The 25228-nt window shown below is 49.5% G+C and overlaps 1 protein-coding gene across 1 annotated transcript in view; it reads left to right on the top strand.

Annotated features, from left to right (window-relative positions):
- The window catches only part of xpnpep2 (X-prolyl aminopeptidase (aminopeptidase P) 2, membrane-bound), a 117423-nt gene extending 113948 nt beyond the window's left edge, over positions 1-3475 (top strand). The window contains exon 21 of the mRNA XM_073058249.1: positions 352-3475. Within this exon, the coding sequence (XP_072914350.1) occupies positions 352-537 (186 nt within the window). The 3' untranslated portion in view covers positions 538-3475. The remainder of the gene's footprint in view (positions 1-351) is intronic.
- The last annotated feature ends 21753 nt before the right edge of the window (positions 3476-25228 follow it).

The following is a 25228-nucleotide window of genomic DNA, read 5'->3' on the forward strand; positions in this document are numbered from 1 at the left end:
ATCTTGAAAGCCAACAGTTTTAAGGCACACAGGAAGTTAGGCAAAGCACAAAATGTTTCAAATCAACTTATCTTTCTTGACAGGATGTCAAAACCCAGGATTTATGGGTAGAGTGCTATATTTATCTCCACCTCCAATGGACTATGCAGATATGAATATATTATTGACTGATACACCATTTAGTGAAGTAATTGGGGACAAATTTCCACCTCTCTAGTCTTAGTCTATGGTACAGCATATAGTTGCAGCTACCACTTAAAGTGTATTTGGAACCCCATTTAAAGATGATAGTATTCCTGGTATTATGTCTAGTACTTAAAGATTTTATTCTTATGTTCTGTTTTTTCCCAGATTCAATGGCTTAACAATTACTACGACAAGATTTGGAAGACAATTTCCCCTGAACTAAAAGCACAAAACTTAATAGAAGAATATAGTTGGCTTCAGAAACACACACAGCCATTTTCACACAGTGCTGTTGTGACACCATCATTGTTTCTTCTAGTTGGAGTCCTGTTGGGAAATCAAATGTTGTAGGGAAATCTTCAATAGCAATGCTCAGAGATCAAATCCATTTTGCAGACCTCCGGGTCTTACGTTAACAAAAAAAAACACAAATTATTTTCGTTGCAGTGTATTGGAATCTTCCATGTTCATTAGCATGAAGTTCAGGAGTTGCTTTCACTTTAAGGCAATGCTTGGACTTTGTACTAATATTCAAATTCTTCAGAAATGTAAAACAATAATAGTTTGTCCTGCTTCAGAAAATGCTGTGCTTATACCCTACTTTATAGGAAATGTCATTAATTTTTAATATTAAATTCCCACTAAAAGAATACTGCCCTTTTTGAGCTCCCTCACAACCAGACCTGCTCTGCTGATGCAAGTAAACAGATTCTTGAAACAGTTCCACTCATTTAGAACCAGGCTTTCAATTTGATCTGGATGCTTTTCTTTATATGGAAAACAATATGCAAACTGTTTAACTCAGGGCATAGCGATTCTCAGCCCACGTTCTTTTGCTGGTGAATGAGAACAATCCCAAAAAGGAAATAAAGTTGGCAGAAATGTGGCTTAAATTATTCAATTTTTTAAAAAATTGAGCCATGCCAACATTTGTCTTAGCTTTCTTAACTCAGATGTCTCTGCTACTGAGTGAAAGAACAAAGTTGCTTCACTGTTCTTTCTGTGAATGACAGATTTCAAGTCACTGAAGCTCCAAGTGAGAGAACACCCAGATAGCAAATGAAAAGGGATAGTAACTTATAAAAAAAAACTCTGTCTTTGACTCAGATTTACGCAGAAATACTTTAAAGAGAACTTTCAGCCTCACTAGTTTTTCCATGACACTGATATTTCTAACATTTTTAAGGAATTCTGATCCACAAAGAACTGTAAATGTAAAACAAGAGAATGCTGAATCTCCAATAAGCTTTTGACTCCGCGAATCATTTTCAACTATCCCCACATATTCATTACTACTAAAGCAAGTTTGAGAAACTACTATATGTTATTGTTTTTCTCCAGTTGTCACTGTTACCATACTACACCATGACAGATGCCATCCTCACCCACCAACCCTCTCCTGCAGCTTCAAGCAACACACACACAATCACACTTCTCCGTGGTGAGCTTTGAGGGACTAATAGTGTTCACAAAGAATATTTTAAGGCAGTCTTAGTCCAAGGCGATAGTCATAGTCATTAAAGGAATTGGAAACCTACACCATGATAGGAAAAATAGCAACACAGTGGAAAGTTTCTGTCATTGTCTTCTTGATAGAAGACTGATAATTTTGTTAGGCAAAGATTCACTTCAATTCATATTTATATGTTTGTGATACACATCCTGATCCTATATAGTTTTTAATTACTACTTCCTCTGGCTGAGTTGCCAAAAAAAGTAAGCACCAGCGGTTAATGTTCGAGCAATCAGAAAATCATAACAAGGGAAGGCTATTTGGCCAATCTCATCAGTGTGGGTGCCAATCTTTAAACTGGAACAATTTGACCTAATTATTTTACCCTGAATCTTTTATGGCTTTTTGACTTCCAAGAACTCTACCTCATTTAGCTCTCACAAACAATATGAGTAATTTACCTACATTTGCTTTCCCTAGTTTACTCCAATAATCTCTAACCTGGTTGCTTTATACCTGATTATATTTGTTGTATTCCTTCTCCGATGGTTCACCTACTGAGTCCAGTATTGATCTATCCATTTCACTAGTCACTTGGGTCTATTTATTCTCAATAACTCCTTTCCATTCATTACTTTACAGGCAATTGCCTTGACTAAGTGTTCAGCTTTTATTTGAACTTATTGTTCAGCTTGCTGCAATCTTTCCTTGCAATATTTCCACTGACCTTATTAGACACAACACAATAACAAAGAAATTGTCTTTTTTTTTCAAAACAAGTTTGAAAGTCTGTATTTTACAAATGTGCAATATTTTCAGTATGCATCCACTTCAAATGTTGTGCCCCAATTTTACCCACTGGGGCTAAATAATTTGCTAGATTATTTGGAAATTTAACTGAGTGATCATGCCCCTATCTAGAGACAAGCCCTGTTCATCTATCTCCCAAGTCTCTACTGGACTGCACTAACACTCTGTCCAGCAAAAGCTTGATCTTAGAATTCTAATTTTTTCTTTGACCCCAGGGTGTTTTTCTCCCCTTTCTCTGCAAACCTCTCAAATCTTACAGTCCTCTACAGATACCAGTCCTCAACCAATTCTGGCCTTTCCACTCTGTACTTCCCCTTCTTCACAATAGTTCTTTGGCCAGCATTTTGGTTATCAATTCTTCCTTATTTACTTACTGTCCATTACACCACTGCCAGAAATGGAGATCTTCCATCTCTGTCTGTATAGCAGGATTCTTCACTGCTGTTTCCGTAACTTTTTTTGAGCAGTCAGGGTAGCTAGCTGTGAGTTGAGCCCCTGAACCTGGAGGATCGGTGGACCACTCTTAGTCTGGCTTCTACCATTTGACCTGTTTGGCGTGGGTGACCCTAGCAAGAGCCAAAGCACAAGCCCCCAACTCCAGCTAACATAGCTCTCCGGGTCATTGAGGCACACAAGCCTCCAAGCCCAACAAGCTTGCAATCTTCTTGAACAATCACTTTTAATACCTCAATATTTTTTCATATAAACTGTCAAGTGCCTTGGGCGTTTTACCACGTTAAACATTATATATAAGCAAACTGTTGTTAAAAGGTAAGAAGCATACTTTATTGAAATATTGATTTCAACTAACTTTGATCTTTATGTTTTAATGTCTATAAAAACAAAAGAGCTACAATATCCATCAATTTGAAGATTTGGACAATATCTATTTTATAATGCCAATTCTCTTTCCGTTCAGTTTGTTTTACTGAAAATTCACTTCTCTGCATTATGGTAATTGTATGTTATCAGCCGCTGTCTGAATCATTATGTTTCATCAATAAATTCTCCTCTGCATTAGCTCCACTCAAGAGTGACAAAGATATATCTTTTTTCTATTCCCAACAAAGCAAGCACGCTTTAAATGTTTGCTACAGCTGTGGATGTTCTACCTGGCTATCCCTTGGCACTGGATTCCAACGACAATCTCTTTGACAATGCTTTTCTTTAAATTCAACAATTCTGACAGAATTTTAAGTTTAATATAGCAGCCACATTGCGGTGAAAGTTGATCCATAAGCTTAATATTGTAACACTCTGTATTTCAGCACTTAGCAGAAATGCAACCACCAGGGATTGAAATGCAATAGTAACCAATTCGAATCAGTCCAGAAATCTGACAGCTCACCTAACAGGATGTGCTGTAGGCAAGCATCTGAGTGATTTGCACGTTGGACATAAATTGAGTAATATCATCATCCTTGACACAAGCCTTTTAGAGCTTTGCCAGGGAAATAGCCACATTGTCCAGGAAACAACAATCATTAGATGCTTCCAGAGCACCTAGATCTCCATAATACAATGTGATGCACCATCAATAACTCTCGGAGACATGAGGCAAGGTATCGGCTTTTACTGACTGGAAGAAAGAACAAGCAGCAAGTGACCACCACACTACATCCTGGAGACTGAGACCGGGGCTGTGTCTCCAATCGCCTTTATACCGGGGTCCATGGGAGGAGCCACAGGAGCAGTCAGCGGGGGGGTGGGGTTGTCCAGACAGGTATATGTAGTTCACCACATTCACCCCCCCTTTGTTTTAAAAGAGAGTCCCCATGGGGTGAAGTTTCTTACAAGTATATTTACAGGTTAAGTCTATCAGGTGGTCGAATCTGTCGCTGCAATCTACGTAGCACCGGCTGTGATTGCACAGGTGCCGGTGGTGATTGCACCGGAGACGGTGGTTGTGCTGGTTCCGGCCTGACTGGAGGTGTCAGCCCACTAGGCGTCAATGATCCCTCACGCGTGTGCGAGGCACCTAGAATACGCGCGTGCGAGACACCCGATATAGGAGTGTCGTGAGGAGACTGTGTAGGGCTCGGTGTGCGCAGTGTCACCTCGGGTACAGGGTTCATAGTTACCGTGGAGTGTTCGGGGTAGTGGTCTGCTGCTCCTGCGGGCATCAGGTCGCGGACGGAAACCGTGTCCTCCCGCCCATCAGGTAAGACCATGTAAGCATACTGGGGGTTTGCATGTAGTAGGTGAACCCTCTCGACCAGCGGGGAGTATTTATTGCTCCGCACATGTTTCCGGAGCAGCACTGGCCCTGGGGACGTCAGCCAAGCCGGTAGGGTGATCCCAGTGGCAGACTTCCTGGGAAAAGAAAAGAGGCGCTCATGAGGGGTGGCATTGGTGGACGTACATAACAGGGAGCGGATGGAGTGGAGTGCCTCAGGGAGGACCTCCTGCCATCGAGAGACCGGCAACCCTTTTGACTTAAGGGCTAAAAGTGTGGCCTTCCACACTGTGGCATTCTCCCTATCCACCTGTCCATTTCCCCGGGGATTATAGCTCGTGGTCCTACTAGTAGCAATGCCCCTAGCCAGCAGGTACTGGCGCAGCTCGTCACTCATAAAGGAGGACCCTCTATCACTGTGGATATAGCAGGGATATCCAAACAGAGTGAAGAGCTGGCGCAGGGCTTTTATGACGGACGTGGCAGTGGTGTCGGGGCAGGAGATGGCAAAGGGGAACCGTGAGTACTCGTCGATAATGTTGAGGAAATAGACATTGCAATCGGTGGAGGGAATGGGGCCCTTAAAGTCAACACTCAGTCGTTCAAAGGGGCGGGTGGCCTTGATAATCTGCGCCTTTTCAGGACGGTAGAAGTGTGGTTTTCACTCAGCGCAGACTTGGCAGTCCCTGGTCATCGCCCTGATGTCCTCAATGGAGTAAGGCAGGTTCCAGGCTTTCACAAAATGGTAAAATCGGGTGACCCCCGGGTGGCAAAGATCTGCATGGAGGGCATATAGCCGGTCGAGCTGTGCGCTGGCACACGCTACCCGGGATAGGGCATCAGGGGGCTCATTGAGCCTTCCAGGCCGGTACAGGATATCATAGTTGTAGGTGGAGAGTTCTATTCTCCACCGCAAAATTTTATCATTTTTGATTTTGCCCCGCTGTTGGTTGCTGAACATGAACACAACTGAGCGCTGGTCGGTCAGCAAGGTGAACCTTTTACCGGCGAGATAGTGCCTCCAGTGCCTAATAGTTTCCACTATGGCCTGGGCTTCTTTCTCCACCGTGGAGTGCCGAATTTCAGGGCCCTGAAGGGTATGAGAGAAGAATGCTACTGGCCTGCCTGCCTGATTGAGGGTAGCAGCCAGTGCGAAGTCGGAGGCGTTACTCTCTACTTGGAAGGGAATGGTCTCGTCCACCGCATGCATCGTTGCTTTGATAATGTCCCCTTTAATGCAGCTGAAGGCCGCGCAGGCCTCGGCAGAGAGGGGAAATGTGGTAGACTTGACCAGGGGGCGGGCCTTGTCTGCGTAATGGGGGACCCATTGGGCGTAATAGGAAAAGAAGCCCAGGCACCGTCTGAGGGCTTTGAGGGTGGTGGGAAGAGGGAGCTCTAACAGGGGGCGCATACGGTCGGGATCAGGGCCAATGACCCCGTTCTCCACGACATACCCAAGGATAGCGAGTCGGGTGGTTCCGAACACACACTTGTCCCTGTTATAGGTAAGGTTCAGGGCTTTGGCCACTTGGAAAAATCACTGGAGGTTGGTGTTGTGATCCGGCCAGTCGCGACCACAGATGGTGATGTTATCCAGATAGGGAAATGTGGCCTTCAGTTGGCACTGATCCACCATCCGGTACATTTCCCTCTGGAAGACAGAGACACCATTTGTGGCACTGAAGGGGACGCGCAGGAAGTGATAGAGCCTGCCGCCCGCCTCGAAGGTGGTGTAGGGGCAGTCCTCCAGGTGGATGGGGAGCTGGTGATAAGCAGATTTCAGATCTATGGTCGAGTACACCTTGTACTGAGCTATCTGGTTGACTATATCTGCGATGCGGGGTAGGGGGTACGCGTCAAGCTGCGTGAACCTATTGATGGTCTGGCTATAGTCTACGACCATCCTATTTCTCTGCCCGGTCCGAACAACAACCACCTGGGCCCTCCAAGGACTTGTGCTTGGCTCAATGATCCCCTCCCTGAGCAGCCGCTGCACCTCCGACTTAATGAAGGCCCTGTCCCCCGCGCTGTACCTCCTGCTTTTAGTTGCCACAGGTTTACAGTCGGGGGTCAGGTTGGCGAACAGCGGTGGGGGAGGGATCTTGAGGGTGGAGAGGCTGCAAGTGGTGTCAGTAGCGCAGCTGTCGGCATGGTGCTGGGTGGGATGTGTGGGTCGGTGTGTGTGTGTGGTCAGTAGCGGGGTATATGACGAAGTCCCACAAAACTGAGGGTTCCTGACAGTGAGTGGTGGGAGGGGCCCGTCATATGCCATAGTCACACTTTCGAGATGGCTCTGGAAGTCCAGCCCCAATAGCACAGGCGTGCACAGTTGAGGCATGACCAGTAGTGCAAAGTTCCGATATTCTGTGCCCTGCACCACAAATGTCGCTACTCAACCCCCCTGGATGTCTGTGGAATGTGACCCAGAAGCCACGGTGACCCTCTGGCTTACTGGCCGTGTCACGAGTCCGCAGCGTTGCACCGTGTCCAGGTTAATAAAACTCTCAGTGCTGCCCGTGTCAAACAGGCAGCTAGTCCTGTGCCCCTCCACCAGGATGTCCATCATTGACCTTGCAAGCTGGTGTGGGGCGCTTTGGTCGAGGGTTACGGAGGCCAGAGTTGAATCGCCATCTTGGTACCCGGTAAGCATCGGTGGGTCGGGGGCGGGGCGAGGTGGCGCCGACAAAGATGGCGGCCCCCATGCCTCACGTGCAGCGCTGCCCGACTTCGCTCGTGGTTTAGACTTACAGACCTTGGCGAAATGGCCCTTCCTTCCGCAGCTGGAGCAGGTAGCTTCTCGGGCCGGGCTGCGTTTTCGGGGGTGCTTTTTGAGTCCGCAGAAGTAACACTGCGCGGACTTGCGACTCGCAGCAGTCAAGGTCGATTCGCTCGCGGGTGGTGGGGTCTGCGGTGTCCACGGGACCGGCGGGGGATCGCGCGGCTGGACAGTGTCAGCATTGTGCAGAGCAGCCTCCAGCGTGTCGGCCAGCTCAATCGCCGATCGTAAGGCAAGATCGGCAATTTCCAGCAGCCGCTGGCGCACGTACACTGACCTGATCCCCGTAATGAAGGCGTCTCGTACCAGGAGCTCCGCATGCTGTTCCACCGTCAGTCCCCTGTAGTCGCAGGCCCGCACGAGTGTCTGTAGGGCTCGGACAAACTCAGCGCTCGACTCTCCGGTCCGCTGCCGCCGTGTCACTGAGCGATGTTTTGCATAGACGGTGTTCACTGGCTGCAGGTACTGTCTTTTGAGGGCGTCCAGTGCCCCTTGGTAGGTCGGCAGGTCTCTGATAAGGGAGAATACTTTCGGACTGACTCTGGAAAGGAGGATTTTGTACATTGTGGCAGGCTCAGTCACTGGAATCTGTTCCAAGTATGATTGGAAGCATGCAAGCCAGAGTTCAAAGGCAAGAGCTGCTTCTGGAGCTTGAGGGTCCAAGTCTAATTTTTCCGGACGTAAAATACTCTCCATGTTTTAAAACTTCCAGCCAATAAAATTGATGCACGATTAATAACTCTCGGAGACGTGAGGCAAGATATAGGCTTTTATTGGCTGGAAGGAAGAACAAGCAGCAAGTGACCACCACACTACATCCTGGAGACTGAGGCCGGGGTTGTGCCACCAATCGCCTTTATACCGGGGTCTGTGGGAGGAGCCACGGGAGCAGTCAGGGGGGGGGGGGGGGGTTGTCCAGACAGGTATATGTAGTTCACCACACAATGCCAGAATGAAACCCCACTAATTTAAGTCTTCTAGTACAATGTCCCCATCCTCCAAAACTTATATACCCCTCCCCATTAACATGCCTCAAATACCACACCCTTCAAACAAAATGATGCTCCCACCAACACTCTCAAGGTTTAAATATCACCTTCTCTCTGTCCCTTCAATCATTTCAGCTGAAGGTTCCATTCTCCACTCCGAGCCTCATACTCACTGAAACCGCTCACTCTCCAATCTCCACTCCAAGCCTCATACTCACTGAAACACCTCACTCTCCAATCTCCACTCCGAGCCTCATACCCACTGAAACCCCTCACTCTCCAAACTCCACTCCGAGCCTCATACCCAATCACTGAAACCCCTCACTCTCCAATCTCCACTCCAAGCCTCATACTCACTGAAACACCTCACTCTCCAATCTCCACTCCGAGCCTCATACCCACTGAAACCCCTCACTCTCCAAACTCCACTCCAAGCCTCATACCCAATCACTGAAACACCTCACTCTCCAGTCTCCACTCTGAAGCTCATACCCAATCACTGAAACACTTCACTCTCCAATCTCCACTCTGAGCCTCAAACCCAAGCACTGAAACACCTCACTCTCCAATCTCCACTCCGAGCCTCATACCCACTGAAACACCTCACTCTCCAATCTCCACTCCAAGCCTCATACCCACTGAAACACTTCACTCTCCAGTCTCCACTCCAAGCCTCATACGCAATCACTGAAACACCTCACTCTCCAATCTCCACTCCGAGCCTCATACCCACTGAAACCCCTCACTCTCCAAACTCCACTCTGAGCCTCATACTCACTGAAACCCCTCACTCTCCAATCTCCACTCCGAGCCTTATACCCAATCACTGAAACACCTCACTCTCCAATCTCCACTCCGAGCCTCATACTTACTGAAACCCCTCACTCTCCAATCTCCACTCCGAGCCTCATACTCACTGAAACCCCTCACTCTCCAATCTCCACTCCGAGCCTCATACTCACTGAAACCCCTCACTCTCCAATCTCCACTCCGAGCCTCATACTCACTGAAACCCCTCACTCTCCAATCTCCACTCCGAGCCTCATACCCAATCACTGAAATACCTCACTCTCCAATCTCCACTCCGAGCCTCATACCCAATCACTGAAACCCCTCACTCTCCAATCTCCACCGAGCCTCATACTCACTGAAACCCCTCACTCTCCAATCTCCACTCCGAGCCTCATACTCACTGAAACCCCTCACTCTCCTATCTCCACTCCGAGCCTCATACCCAATCACTGAAACACCTCACTCTCCAATCTCCACTCTGAGCCTCATACCCACTGAAACCCCTCACTCTCCAATCTCCACTCTGAACCTCATACCCACTGAAACACCTCACTCTCCAATCTCCACTCCGAGCTTCATACCCGCTGAAACCCCTCACTCTCCAATCTCCACTCCGAGCCTCATACGCACTGAAACCCCTCACTCTCCAATCTCCACTCTGAACCTCATACCCACTGAAACCCCTCACTCTCCAATCTCCACTCCGAGCCTCATACCCACTGAAACCCCTCACTCTCCAATCTCCACTCCGAGCCTCATACCCAATCACTGAAACACCTCACTCTCGAAGCTCCACTCCGAGCCTCATAGAAACATAGAAAATAGGTGCAGGAGTAGGCCATTCGGCCCTTCGAGCCTGCACCACCATTCAGTATGATCATGGCTGATCATCCAACTCAGAACCCTGTACCTGCTTTCTCTCCATACCCCCTGATCCCTTTAGCCACAAAGGCCATATCTAACGTCCTCTTAAATATAGCCAATGAACCAGCCTCAACTGTTTCCTGTGGCAGAGAATTCCACAGATTCACCACTCTCTGTGGGAAGAAGTTTTTCCTCATCTCGGTCCTAAAAGGCATCCCCATTATCCTTAAGCTGTGACCCCTCGTTCTGGACTTCCCCAACATCGGAAACAATCTTCCTGTATCTAGCCTGTCCAATCCCTTTGGAATGTTATATGTTTCAATAAGATCCCCCCTCAATCTTCCAAATCCCAGTGAGTATAAACCTAGTCGATCCAGTCTTTCTTCATATGAAAGTCCTGCCATCCCAGGAATCAATCTGGTGAACCTTCTCTATCCTCCCTCGATGGCAAGAATGTCTTTCCTCAGATTAGAGGACCAAAACTGCACACAATATTCTATGTGTGGCCTCACCAAGGCCTTGTACAACTGCAGTAGAAACTCCCTGCTCCTGTACTCAAATCCTTTTGCTATGAATGCCAACATACCATTTGCCTTTTTCACCGCCTGCTGAACCTGCATGCCCACCTTCAATGACTGGTATACAATGACACCCAGGTCTCGTTGCATCTCCCCTTTTCCTAATGGGCCACCATTCAGATAATAATCTGTTTTCCTGTTCTTGCAACCAAAGTGGATAACCTCACATTTATCCACATTAAATTGCATCTGCCATGAATTTGCCCACTCACCTAACCTATCCAAGTCACCCTGAATCCTCTTAGCATCATCCTCACAGCTAACACCGCCGCCCAGCTTCGTGTCATCTGCAGACTTGGAGATGCTGCATTTAATTCCCTCGTCTAAATCATTAATATATATTGTAAACAACTGGGGTCCCAACACTGAGCCTTGCGGTACCCCACTAGTCACTGCCTGCCATTCTGAAAAGGTCCCGTTTACTCCCACTCTTTGTTTCCTGTCTGCCAATCAATTCTCTATCCACATCAATACCATACCCCCAATACCGTGTGCTTTAAGTTTGCACACTAATCTCCCATCTGGGACCTTGTCAAAAGCCTTTTGAAAATCTAAATATACCACATCCACTGGCTCTCCCCTATCCACTCTACTAGTTACATCTTCAAAAAATTCTATAAGATTCGTCAGACATGATTTTCCTTTCACAAATCCATGCTGACTTTGTCCGATGATTTCACCTCTTTCCAAATGTGCTGTTATCACATCTTTGATAACCAACTCTAGCATTTTCCCCACCGCCGATGTCAGACTAACCGGTCTATAATTCCCCGGTTTCTCTCTCCCTCCTTTTTTAAAAAGTGGGGTTACATTAGCCACCCTCCAATCCTCAGGAACTAATCCAGAATCTAAGGAGTTTTGAAAAATTATCACTAATGCATCCACTATTTCTTGAGCTACTCCCTTAAGCACTCTGGGATGCAGACCATCTGGCCCAGGGGATTTATCTGCCTTTAATCCCTTCAATTTACCTAACACCACTTGCCTACTAACATGTATTTCCCTCAGTTCCTCCATCTCACGAGACCCTCGGTCCCTTACTATTTCCGGAAGATTATTTATGTCCTCCTTAGTGAAGACATAACCAAAGTAGTTATTCATTTGGTCTGCCATGTCTTTGTTCCCTATGATCAATTCACCTGTTTCTGACTGTAAAGGACCTACATTTGTCTTTGATGCACCATCAATAACTCTGAGACGTGGGTTAAGGTAGGCTTTTATTGGATGGTAAGAAAGCACAAGCAGCAAGTGACCACCACCCAACATCCTGGAGACTGAGGAAGGGTCTGTGGCTCCAATCGCCTTTATACCGGGGTCTGTGGGAGGAGCCACAGGAGCAGTCAGCAGGAGGGGTGTGTCCAGACAGGTATATGTAGTTCACCACACCCAGATAAACTGAAAAGACAGGTGATGCACTATCAATAACTCTCTCTGAGACGTAAAGGTGAGATATCGGCTTTTATTGACTGGAAGAAGGAACAAGCAGTGGTTGACCACCATACTACATCCTGGAGACAGAGAGGCCGGGCTCAGACCTCAATCGCCTTTATACCGGGGTCTGTGGGAGGAGCCACAGGAGCAGTCAGCAGGGGGCGTGTCCAGACAGGTATATGTAGTTCACCACATTCACCCCCCCTTTGTTTTAAAAGAGAGTCCCCATGGGGCGAAGTTTCTTACAAGTATATTTACAGGTTAAGTCTATCAGGTGGTTGAATCTGTCGCTGCGATCTACGTAGCACCGGCTGTGATTGCACAGGTGCCGGTGGTGATTGCACCGGAGACGGTGGTTGTGCTGGTTCCGGCCTAACTGGAGGTGTCAGCCCACCAGGCGTCAGTGATCCCTCATGCGTATGCGAGGCGCCTGGCATATGCGTGTGCGAGGCACCCGGTATGGGAGTGTCGTGAGGAGTCTGTGTAGGGCTCGGTGTGCGCGGTGTCAGGTGGGTATACACCTCGGTGGGTACAGGGTTCATAATTACCGTGGAGTGTTCGGGGTAGTGGTCTGCTGCTCCTGTGGGCGCCAGGACGCGGACGGAAACCGTGTCCTCCCGCCCATCAGGTAAGACCACGTAGGCATACTGGGGGTTCGCATGTAGAAGGTGAACCCTCTCGACCAGCGGGGAGTATTTATTGCTCCTCACATGTTTCCGGAGCAGCACTGGCCCTAGGGACATCAGCCAAGCCGGTAGGATGGTCCCAGTGGCAGACTTCCTGGGAAAAGAAAAGAGTCGCTCATGAGGGGTGGCATTGGTGGACGTGCATAACAGAGAGCGGATGGAGTGGAGTGCCTCGGGGAGGACCTCCTGCCATCGAGAGACCGGCAACCCCTTTGATTTAAGGGCTAAAAGTGTGGCCTTCCACACTGTGGCATTCTCCCTCTCCACCTGTCCATTCCCCCGGGGATTATAACTCGTGGTCCTACTAGTAGCAATGCCCCTAGCTAGCAGGTACTGGCGCAGCTCGTCACTCATAAAGGAGGACCCTCTGTCACTGTGGATATAGCAGGGATATCCGAACAGAGTGAAGAGCTGGCGCAGGGCTTTTATGATGGACGTGGTAGTGGTGTCGGGGCAGGGGATGGCAAAGGGGAACCGTGAGTACTCGTCGATGATGTTGAAGAAGTAGACATTGCGATCAGTGGAGGGAAGGGGGCCCTTAAAGTCAACACTCAGTTACTCAAAGGGTCGGGTGGCCTTGATAAGTTGCGCCTTTTCAGGACGGTAGAAGCGCGGTTTTCACTCAGCGCAGACTTGGCAGTCCCTGGTCATCATCCTGATTTCCTCAAGGGAGTAAGGCAGGTTCCAGGCTTTCACAAAATGGTAACATCGGGTGACCCCCGGGTGGCAAAGATCTGCATGGAGGGCGTATAGCTGGTCGAGCTGCGCGCTGGCACACGCTCCCCGGGATAGGGCATCAGGGGGCTCATTGAGCCTTCCAGGCCAGTACAGGATATCATAGTTGTAGGTGGAGAGTTTTATTCTCCACCGCAAAATTTTATCATTTCTGATTTTGCCCTGTTGTTGGTTGCTGAACATGAACACAACTGAGTGCTGGTCGGTCAGCAAGGTGAACCTTTTGCTGGCGAGATAGTGCCTCCAGTGCCTAATAGCTTCCACTTTGGCCTGGGCTTCTTTCTCCACCGTGGAGTGCCGAATTTCAGGGCCTTGAAGGGTACGAGAAAAGAATGGTATTGGCCTGCCTGCCTGTTTGAGGGTAGCAAACAGCGCGAAATCGGAGGCGTTACTCTCTACTTGGAAGGGAATGGTCTCGTCCACCGCATGCATCGTTGCTTTGGCAATGTCCCCTTTAATGTGGCTGAAGGTCGCGCGGGCCTCAGCAGAGAGGGGAAAAGTGGTAGACTTGACCAGGGGGCGGGCCTTGTCTGCGTAATGAGGGACCCATTAGGCGTAATAGGAAAAGAAGCCCAGACACTGTCTGAGGGTTCTGAGGGTGGTGGGAAGAGGGAGCTCTAACAGGGGGCGCATACGGTCGGGATCAGGGCCAATGACCCCGTTCTCCACGACATACCCAAGGATAGCGAGTCGGGTGGTTCCGAACACACACTTGTCCCTGTTATAGGTAAGGTTCAGGGCTTTGGCCACTTGGAAAAATCACTGGAGGTTGGTGTTGTGATCCGGCCAGTCGCGACCACAGATGGTGATGTTATCCAGATAGGGAAATGTGGCCTTCAGTTGGCACTGATCCACCATCCGGTACATTTCCCTCTGGAAGACAGAGACACCATTTGTGGCACTGAAGGGGACACGCAGGAAGTGATAGAGCCTGCCGCCCGCCTCGAAGGTGGTGTAGGGGCAGTCCTCCGGGTGGATGGGGAGCTGGTGATAAGCAGATTTCAGATCTATGGTCGAGTACACCTTGTACTGAGCTATCTGGTTGACTATATCTGCGATGCGGGGTAGGGGGTACGCGTCAAGCTGCGTGAACCTATTGATGGTCTGGCTATAGTCTACGGCCATCCTATTTCTCTGCCCGGTCCGAACAACAACCACCTGGGCCCTCCAAGGACTTGTGCTTGGCTCAATGATCCCCTCCCTGAGCAGCCGCTGCACCTCCGACTTAATGAAGGCCCTGTCCCCCGCGCTGTACCTCCTGCTTTTAGTTGCCACAGGTTTACAGTCGGGGGTCAGGTTGGCGAACAGCGGTGGGGGAGGGATCTTGAGGGTGGAGAGGCTGCAAGTGGTGTCAGTAGCGCAGCTGTCGGCATGGTGCTGGGTGGGATGTGTGGTTCGGTGTGTGTGTGTAGTCAGTAGCGGGGTATATGACGAAGTCCCACAAAACTGAGGATTCCTGACAGTGAGCGGTGGGAGGGGCCCGTCATATGCCATAGTCACACTTTCGAGGTGGCTCTGGAAGTCCAGCCCCAATAGCACAGGGGCACACAGTTGAGGCAAAGTCCCGATATTCTGTGCCCTGCACCACCGATGTTGCTACACAACCCCCCTGGATGTCTGTGGAATGCGACCCAGAAGCCATGGTGACCCTCTGGCTTACCGGCTGTGTCACGAGTCCGCAGCGTTGCACCGTGTCCGGGTCAATAAAACTCTCAGTGCTGCCCATGTCAAACAGTCAGCTAGTCTTGTGCCCCTCCACCAGGATGTCCATCATTGACCTTGCAAGCTGGTGTGGGGCGCTTTGGTCGAGGGTTACGGAGGCCAGAGTTGAACCGCCGTCTTGGTGACTGGTAAACACCCATGGATCGGAGGCGGGGCGAGGTGGGGCCGACACAGATGGCCGCCCCCATGCCTTGCACGAGGCGGGCAGGCAAGATGACGGCGACTAAGATGGCCGCCCCCATGCCTCGTAAGCGGCGCTGCTCGACCCCGCTCATGGTTTAGACTTACAGACCTTGGCGTAATGGCACTTCTTTCCACAGCTGGAGCAGGTAGCTTCTCGGGCCGGGCAGCGTTTTCGGGGGTGCTTTTCAAGTCCGCAGAAGTAACACTGCACGGACTTGCCACTGGCAGCAGCTGTGGTTGGTTTCGGGGAGTTCGTGGACTCGTGAGTGGCAGCAGCGGTGGTGGATTCGCTCGCAGGTGGCGGGGTCTGCGGTGTCCACAGAACCGGCGGGGGATCGCGCGGCTAGACAGTGTCAGCGTTGTGCAGAGCAGCCTCCAGCGTGTCGGCCATCTCGATCGCCGAGCATAAGGTAATATCGGCATTTTCCAGCAGCCGCTGGCACATGTACACTGACCTGATCCCCGTAACGAAGGCGTCTCGTACTAGCAGCTCCACATGCTGTTCCGCCGTCAGTCCCTTGCAGTCGCAGGCCCGCACGAGTGTCTGTAGGGCTCGGAGAAACTCCCCGCTCGACTCATCGGTTCGCTGCCGCCGCATCGTTAAGCGATGTCTTGCGTAGACGGTGTTCACCGGCCGCAGGTACTGTCTTTTGAGGACGTCCAGTGCCCCTTGGTAGGTCGGCAGGTCCCTGATAAGTGAGTAAACTTTGGGGCTGACCCTCAAAAGGAGGATTCTGTGCATAATAGCGGGCTCAGTCACACGAACCTCCTCCAAGTATGATTGGAAGCATGCAAGCCAGAGTTCAAAGGCAAGAACTGCTTCTGAGTCTTGAGGGTCAATGTCCAATTTTTCTGGATGTAAAATGCTTTCCATGTTTTAAAACTTCCAGCCAATAAAATTGATGCACCATCAATAACTCTGAGACGTGGGTTAAGGTAGGCTTTTATTGGCTGGAAGAAAGCACAAGCAGCAAGTGACCACCACACAACATCCTGGAGACAGAGAGGCCGGGCTCAGACCTCAATCGCCTTTATACCGGGGTCTGTGGGAGGAGCCACAGGAGCAGTCAGCAGGGAGGGCGTATCCAGACAGGTAAATGTAGTTCACCACAGTCTTGACCAATCTTTTTCTTTTCACATATCTATGAAAGCTTTTACAGTCAGTTTTTATGTTCCCTGCCAACTTTCTCTCATAATCTTTTTTCCCTTTCCTAATTAAGCCCTTTGTCCTCCTCTGCTGGTCTCTGAATTTCTCCCAGTCCTCAGGTGTGCCACTTTTTTTTGCTAATTTATATGTTTCTTCTTTGGACTTGATACTATCCCCAATTTCCCTTGTCAGCCATGGGTGCACTACCTTCCCAGGTTTATTCTTTTGCCAAACTGGGATGAACAATTGTTGTAGTTCATCCATGCAATCTTTAAAATGCTTGCCATTGCATATCCATCGTCAACCCTTTAAGTATCATTTGCCACTTTATCTTAGCTAATTCACGTTTCATACCTTCAAAGTTACCCTTCTTTAAGTTCAGAAGCTTTGTTTCTGAATTAACTATGTCACTCTCCATCTTAATGAAGAATTCCACCATATTATGGTCACTCTTACCCAAAGGGCCTCGCACGACAAGATTGCTAACTAACCCTTCCTCATTGCTCAATACCCAATCTAGAATGGCCTGCTCTCTAGTTGGTTCCTCGACATGTTGGTTCAGAAAACCATCCTGCATAAATTCCAAGAAATCCTCTTCCTCAGCACCCTTACCAATTTGGTTCACCCAATCTATATGTAGATTGAAGTCACCCATTATAACTACTGTTCCTTTATTGCACGCATTTCTAATTTCCTGTTTAATGCCATCCCCAACCTCACTACTACTGTTAGGTGGCCTGTACACAACTCCCACCAGCGTTTTCTGCCCCTTAGTGTTATGCAGCTCTACCCATATCGATTCCACATCCTCCAGGCTAATGTCCTTCCTTTCTATTGCATTAATCTCCTCTCTAACCAGCAATGCTACCCCACCTCCTTTTCTTTCCTGTCTATCCCTCCTGAATATTGAATATCCCTAGATGTTGAGCTCCCATCCTTGGTCACCCTGGAGCCATGTCTCTGTGATCCCAACTATATCATATTCATTAATAACTATCTGCACATTCAATTCATCCACCTTGTAACGAATGCTCCTCACATTGACACACAAAGCCTTCAGGTTTGATTTTACAACACACTTATCCCTTATACAATTATGTTGAAAAGTGGCTCTTTTTGCTTTTTGCCCTGGATTTGCCTGCCTGCCACTTTTACTTTTCACCTTACGACTTTTTGCTTCTACCCTCATTTTACACCCCTCTGTCTGTCTGCACTTGTTCCCATCCCCCTGCCACATTAGTTTAAATCCTCCTGAACAGCAGTAGCAAACGCTCCCCCTAGGACATTGGTTCCAGTCCAGCCCAGGTGCAGACCATCCTGTTTATACCGGTCCCACCTCCCCCAGAATTGGTTCCAGTGCCCCAGAAATTTGAATCCCTCCCCCTTGCACCATTTTTCAAGCCACGTTTTCATCTGAAATATCTTCCTATTTCTACTCTGACTAGCACGTGGCACTGGTAGTAATCCAGAGACTATTACCTTTGTGGTCCTACTTTTTAGTTTATCTCCTAACTCCCCAAATTCATCTTGTAGGACCTCATCCCGTTTTTTACCAATATCGTTGGTACCTATGTGCACCACGACCACTGGCTGTTCACCCTCCCATTCCAGAATGTCCTGCAGCCGTGCAGAGACATCCTTGACCCTTGCACCAGGGAGGCAGCATACCATCCTGGAGTCTCGTTTGCGGCCGCAGGAACACCTATCTATTCCCCTTACAATCGAATCCCCTATCACTATAGCTCTCCCACTCCTTTTCCTTCCCTCCTGTGCCGCAGAGCCACCCGTGGTGCAATGAACTCGGCTGCTGCTGCCTTCCCCTGATGAGACATCTCCCCCAACAGTATCCAAAACAGTATATCTGTTTAGGAGGGAGGTGACCCCAGGGGACTCCTGCACTACCTGCCTACTGCTACGCTATCTAGTGGCCACCCCTTCCCTTTCTGCCTGTGTAGCCTTTACCTGCCAACTCACTGAACGTGCTATTCACGACTTTCTCAGCATCGTGGATGCTCCAGTATGAATCCAATCGCAGCTCCTGACGCGCAATGCGGTCTGCCAGAAGCTGCAGTTGAACACACTTCCTGCACACATAGTCGTCAGGGACACTGGAAGTATCCCTGATTTCCCACATGCTGCAGGATGAACAAACCATGGGGCCGATCTCAGCTGCCATGACCTACCCAATAGTTGCCTCAACTTTTGAAACTTTCTCCTTTGAAAGGAACTTACCCGGCCTTACCTCACTTGGAGTGAAGCTCGTACTCAGCCTCTTCTCGACGAAGCCTCTCAAGTCAAAGCCTCAAATCTCCACTCCTTCACTGGCCCACTCACTCACTGGCCGCTTTCCTCATAACCAATCACTGAAACATCTCACTCTCCAATCTCCACTCCGAGCCTCATACCCAATCACTGAAACACCAATCTCCACTCCGACCCTCATACTCACTGAAACCCCTCACTCTCCAATCTCCACTCCAAGCCTCATACCCAATCACTGAAACACCTCACTCTCCAATCTCCACTCCGAGCCTCATACCCAATCACTGAAACCCCTCACTTTCCAATCTCCACTCCGAGCCTCATACCCAATCACTGAAACATCTCACTCTCCAATCTCCAACCGAGACTCACACCCAATCACCGATACACCTCACTCTCCAATCTCCACTCCGAGCCTCATACTCACTGAAACCCCTCACTCTCCAATCTCCACTCCAAGCCTCATACCCAATCACTGAAACACCTCACTCTCCAATCTCCACTCCGAGCCTCATACCCAATCACTGAAACCCCTCACTTTCCAATCTCCACTCCGAGCCTCATACCCAATCACTGAAACATCTCACTCTCCAATCTCCAACCGAGACTCACACCCAATCACCGATACACCTCACTCGCCAATCTCCACTCCGAGCCTCATACCCAATCACTGAAACACCAATCTCCACTCCGACCCTCATACTCACTGAAACCCCTCACTCTCCAATCTCCACTCCAAGCCTCATACCCAATCACTGAAACACCTCACTCTCCAATCTCCACTCCGAGCCTCATACCCAATCACTGAAACCCCTCACTTTCCAAATTCCACTCCGAGCCTCATACCCAATCACTGAAACATCTCACTCTCCAATCTCCAACCGAGACTCACACCCAATCACCGATACACCTCACTCTCCAATCTCCACTCCGAGCCTCATACTCACTGAAACCCCTCACTCTCCAATCTCCACTCCGAGCCTCATACTCACTGAAACCCCTCACTCTCCAATCTCCACTCCGAGCCTCATACCCAATCACTGAAACACCTCACTCTCCAATCTCCACTCCGAGCCTCATACCCAATCACTGAAACACCTCACTCTCCAATCTCCACTCCAAGCCTCATACTCACTGAAACACCTCACTCTCCAATCTCCACTCCGAGCCTCATACTCACTGAAACCCCTCACTCTCCAATCTCCACTCTGAGCCTCATACCCAATCACTGAAACACCTCACTCTCCAATCTCCACTCCGAGCCTCATACCCAATCACTGAAACACCTCACACTCCAATCTCCACTCCGAGTCTCATACCCACTGAAACACATCACTCTCCAATCTCCACTCCAAGCCTCATACCCAATCACTGAAACACCTCACTCTCCAATCTCCACTCCGAGCCTCATACCCAATCACTGAAACACCTCACTCTCCAATCTCCACTCCAAGCCTCATACCCAATCACTGAAACACCTCACTCTCCAATCTCCACTCCGAGCCTCATACCCAATCACTGAAACACCTCACTCTCCAATCTCCACTCCGAGCCTCATACTCACTGAAACCCCTCACTCTCCAATCTCCACTCCGAGCCTCATACTCACTGAAACCCCTCACTCTCCAATCTCCTCTCCGAGCCTCATACTCACTGAAACCCCTCACTCTCCAATCTCCACTCCAAGCCTCATACCCAATCACTGAAACACCTCACTCTCCAGTCTCCACTCCAAGCCTCATACGCAATCACTGAAACACCTCACTCTCCAATCTCCACTCCGAGCCTCATACCCACTGAAACCCCTCACTCTCCAAACTCCACTCTGAGCCTCATACTCACTGAAACCCCTCACTCTCCAATCTCCACTCCGAGCCTTATACCCAATCACTGAAACACCTCACTCTCCAATCTCCACTCTGAGCCTTATACCCAATCACTGAAACACCTCACTGTCCAATCTCCACTCTGAACCTCATACTCACTGAAACCCCTCACTCTCCAATCTCCACTCCAAGCCTCATACTCACTGAAACCCCTCACTCTCCAATCTCCACTCCGAGCCTCATACTCAATCACTGAAACCCCTCACTCTCCAATCTCCACTCCGAGCCTCATACCCAATCACTGAAACCCCTCACTCTCCAATCTCCACTCCGAGCCTCATACTCAATCACTGAAACACCTCACTCTCCATTCTCCACTCCGAGCCTCATACCCACTGAAACACCTCACTCTCCAATCTCCACTCCGAGCGTCATACCCAATCACTGAAACCCCTCACTCTCCAATCTCCACTCCGAGCCTCATACCCAATCACTGAAACACCTCACTCTCCAATCTCCACTCTGAGCCTCATACCCAATTACTGAAACCCCTCACTCTCCAATCTCCACTCTGAACCTTATACCCAATCACTGAAACCCCTCACTCTCCAATCTCCACTCCAAGCCTCATACTCACTGAAACACCTCACACTCCAATCTCCACTCCGAGCCTCATACCCACTGAAACACCTCACTCTCCAATCTCCACTCCAAGCCTCATACCCACTGAAACACCTCACTCTCCAATCTCCACTCCAAGCCTCATACCCACTGAAACACCTCACTCTCCAGTCTCCACTCCAAGCCTCATACGCAATCACTGAAACACCTCACTCTCCAATCTCCAATCCGAGCCTCATACCCAATCACTGATACACCTCACTTACCAATCTCCACTCCGAGCCTCATACCCACTGAAATCCCTCACTCTCCAATCTCCACTCCAAGCCTCATACCCACTGAAACACCTCACTCTCCAGTCTCCACTCCAAGCCTCATACGCAATCACTGAAACACCTCACTCTCCAATCTCCACTCCGAGCCTCATACCCAATCACTGATACACCTCACTCTCCAATCTCCACTCCGAGCCTCATACCCAATTACTGAAACCCCTCACTTACCAAACTCCACACCGAGCCTCATACTCACTGAAATCCCTCACTCTCCAATCTCCACTCCAAGCCTCATACCCAATCACTGATACACCTCACTCTCCAATCTCCACTCCGAGCCTCATACTCACTGAAACCCCTCACTCTCCAATCTCCACTCCGAGCCTCATACCAAATCACTGAAACACCTCACTCTCCAATCTCCACTCCGAGCCTCATACCCAATTACTGAAACCCCTCACTCTCCAATCTCCACTCCGAGCCACATACCCAATCACTGAAACACCTCACTCTCCAATCTCCACTCCGAGCCTCATACCCAATTACTGAAACCCCTCACTCTCCAATCTCCACTCCGAGCCTCATACTCACTGAAACCCCTCACTCTCCAATCTCCACTCGAGCCTCATACCCAATCACTGAAACACCTCACTCTCCAATCTCCACTCCGAGCCTCATACTCACTGAAACCCCTCACTCTCCAATCTCCACTCCGAGCCTCATACCCTCTGAAACCTCTCACTCTCCAATCTCCACTCCGAGCCTCATACCCAATCACTGATACACCTCACTCTCCAATCTCCACTCTGAGCCTCATACCCAATCACTGATACACCTCACTCTCCAATGTCCACTCCGAGCCTCATACCATCACTGAAACCCCTCACTCTCCAATCTCCACTCCGAGCCTCATACTCACTGAAACCCCTCACTCTCCAATCTCCACTCCGAGCCTCATACCCAATCACTGAAACCCCTCACTCTCCAATCTCCACTCCAAGCCTCATACTCACTGAAACTCCTCACACTCCAATCTCCACTCCGAGCCTCATACCCACTGAAACACCTCACTCTCCAATCTCTACTCCAAGCCTCATACCCACTGAAACACCTCACTCTCCAGTCTCCACTCCAAACCTCATACGCAATCACTGAAACACCTCACTCTCCAATCTCCACTCCGAGCCTCATACCCACTGAAACCCCTCACTCTCCAAACTCCACTCTGAGCCTCATACTCACTGAAACCCCTCACTCTCCAATCTCCACTCCGAGCCTCATACCCAATCACTGAAACACCTCACTCTCCAATCTCCACTCCGAGCCTCATACCCAATTACTGAAACACCTCACTCTCCAATCTCCACTCCAAGCCTCATATTCACTGAAACACTTCACACTCCAATCTCCACTCCGAGCCTCATACCCAATCACTGAAACACCTCACTCTCCAATCTCCACTCCAAGCCTCATACCCACTGAAACACCTCACTCTCCAGTCTCCACTCCAAGCCTCATACGCAATCACTGAAACACCTCACTCTCCAATCTCCACTCCGAGCCTCATACCCAATCACTGAAACACCTCACTCTCCAATCTCCACTCCGAGCCTCATACTCACTGAAATCCCTCACTCTCCAATCTCCACTCCAAGCCTCATACCCAATCACTGAAACCCCTCACTCTCCAGTCTCCACTCCAAGCCTCATACGCAATCACTGAAACACCTCACTCTCCAACCTCCACTCCGAGCCTCATACCCACTGAAACACCTCACTCTCCAATCTCCACTCCAAGCCTCATACCCACTGAAACACCTCACTCTCCAGTCTCCACTCCAAGCCTCATACCCAATCACTGATACACCTCACTCTCCAATCTCCACTCCGAGCCTCATACCCATTTACTGAAACCACTCACTTACAAAACTCCACACCGAGCCTCATACTCACTGAAATCCCTCACTCTCCAATCTCCACTCCAAGCCTCATACCCAATCACTGATACACCTCACTCTCCAATCTCCACTCGGAGCCTCATACTCACTGAAACCCCTCACTCTCCAATCTCCACTCCGAGCCTCATACCAAATCACTGAAACACCTCACTCTCCAATCTCCACTCCGAGCCTCATACCCAATTACTGAAACCCCTCACTCTCCAATCTCCACTCCGAGCCTCATACCCAATCACTGAAACACCTCACTCTCCAATCTCCACTCCAAGCCTCATACCCACTGAAACACCTCACTCTCCAGTCTCCACTCCAAGCCTCATACGCAATCACTGAAACACCTCACTCTCCAATCTCCACTCCGAGCCTCATACCCAATCACTGAAACACCTCACTCTCCAATCTCCACTCCGAGCCTCATACTCACTGAAATCCCTCACTCTCCAATCTCCACTCCAAGCCTCATACTCACTGAAACACCTCACTCTCCAACCTCCACTCCGAGCCTCATACCCACTGAAACACCTCACTCTCCAATCTCCACTCCAAGCCTCATACCCAATCACTGATACACCTCACTCTCCAATCTCCACTCCGAGCCTCATACCCAATTACTGAAACCCCTCACTTACAAAACTCCACACCGAGCCTCATACTCACTGAAATCCCTCACTCTCCAATCTCCACTCCAAGCCTCATACCCAATCACTGATACACCTCACTCTCCAATCTCCACTCCGAGCCTCATACTCACTGAAACCCCTCACTCTCCAATCTCCACTCCGAGCCTCATACCAAATCACTGAAACACCTCACTCTCCAATCTCCACTCCGAGCCTCATACCCAATTACTGAAACCCCTCACTCTCCAATCTCCACTCCGAGCCTCATACCCAATCACTGAAACACCTCACTCTCCAATCTCCACTCCGAGCCTCATACCCAATTACTGAAACCCCTCACTATCCAATCTCCACTCCGAGCCTCATACTCACTGAAACCCCTCACTCTCCAATCTCCACTCGAGCCTCATACCCAATCACTGAAACACCTCACTCTCCAATCTCCACTCCGAGCCTCATACTCACTGAAACCCCTCGCTCTCCAATCTCCACTCCGAGCCTCATACCCTCTGAAACCTCTCACTCTCCAATCTCCACTCCGAGCCTCATACCCAATCACTGATACACCTCACTCTCCAATCTCCACTCTGAGCCTCATACCCAATCACTGATACACCTCACTCTCCAATCTCCACTCCGAGCCTCATACCCAATCACTGAAACACCTCACTCTCCAATCTCCACTCCGAGCCTCATACTCACTGAAACCCCTCACTCTCCAATCTCCACTCCGAGCCTCATACTCACTGAAACCCCTCACTCTCCAATCTCCTCTCCGAGCCTCATACTCACTGAAACCCCTCACTCTCCAATCTCCACTCCAAGCCTCATACCCACTGAAACACCTCACTCTCCAGTCTCCACTCCAAGCCTCATACGCAATCACTGAAACACCTCACTCTCCAATCTCCACTCCGAGCCTCATACCCAATCACTGATACACCTCACTTACCAATCTCCACTCCGAGCCTCATACTCACTGAAATCCCTCACTCTCCAATCTCCACTCCAAGCCTCATACTCACTGAAACACCTCACTCTCCAACCTCCACTCCGAGCCTCATACCCACTGAAACATCTCACTCTCCAATCTCCACTCCAAGCCTCATACCCACTGAAACACCTCACTCTCCAGTCT

This window comes from Hemitrygon akajei, chromosome 10, assembly GCF_048418815.1.
Source record: "Hemitrygon akajei chromosome 10, sHemAka1.3, whole genome shotgun sequence".
In the NCBI taxonomy this organism is placed as follows: domain Eukaryota; kingdom Metazoa; phylum Chordata; class Chondrichthyes; order Myliobatiformes; family Dasyatidae; genus Hemitrygon; species Hemitrygon akajei.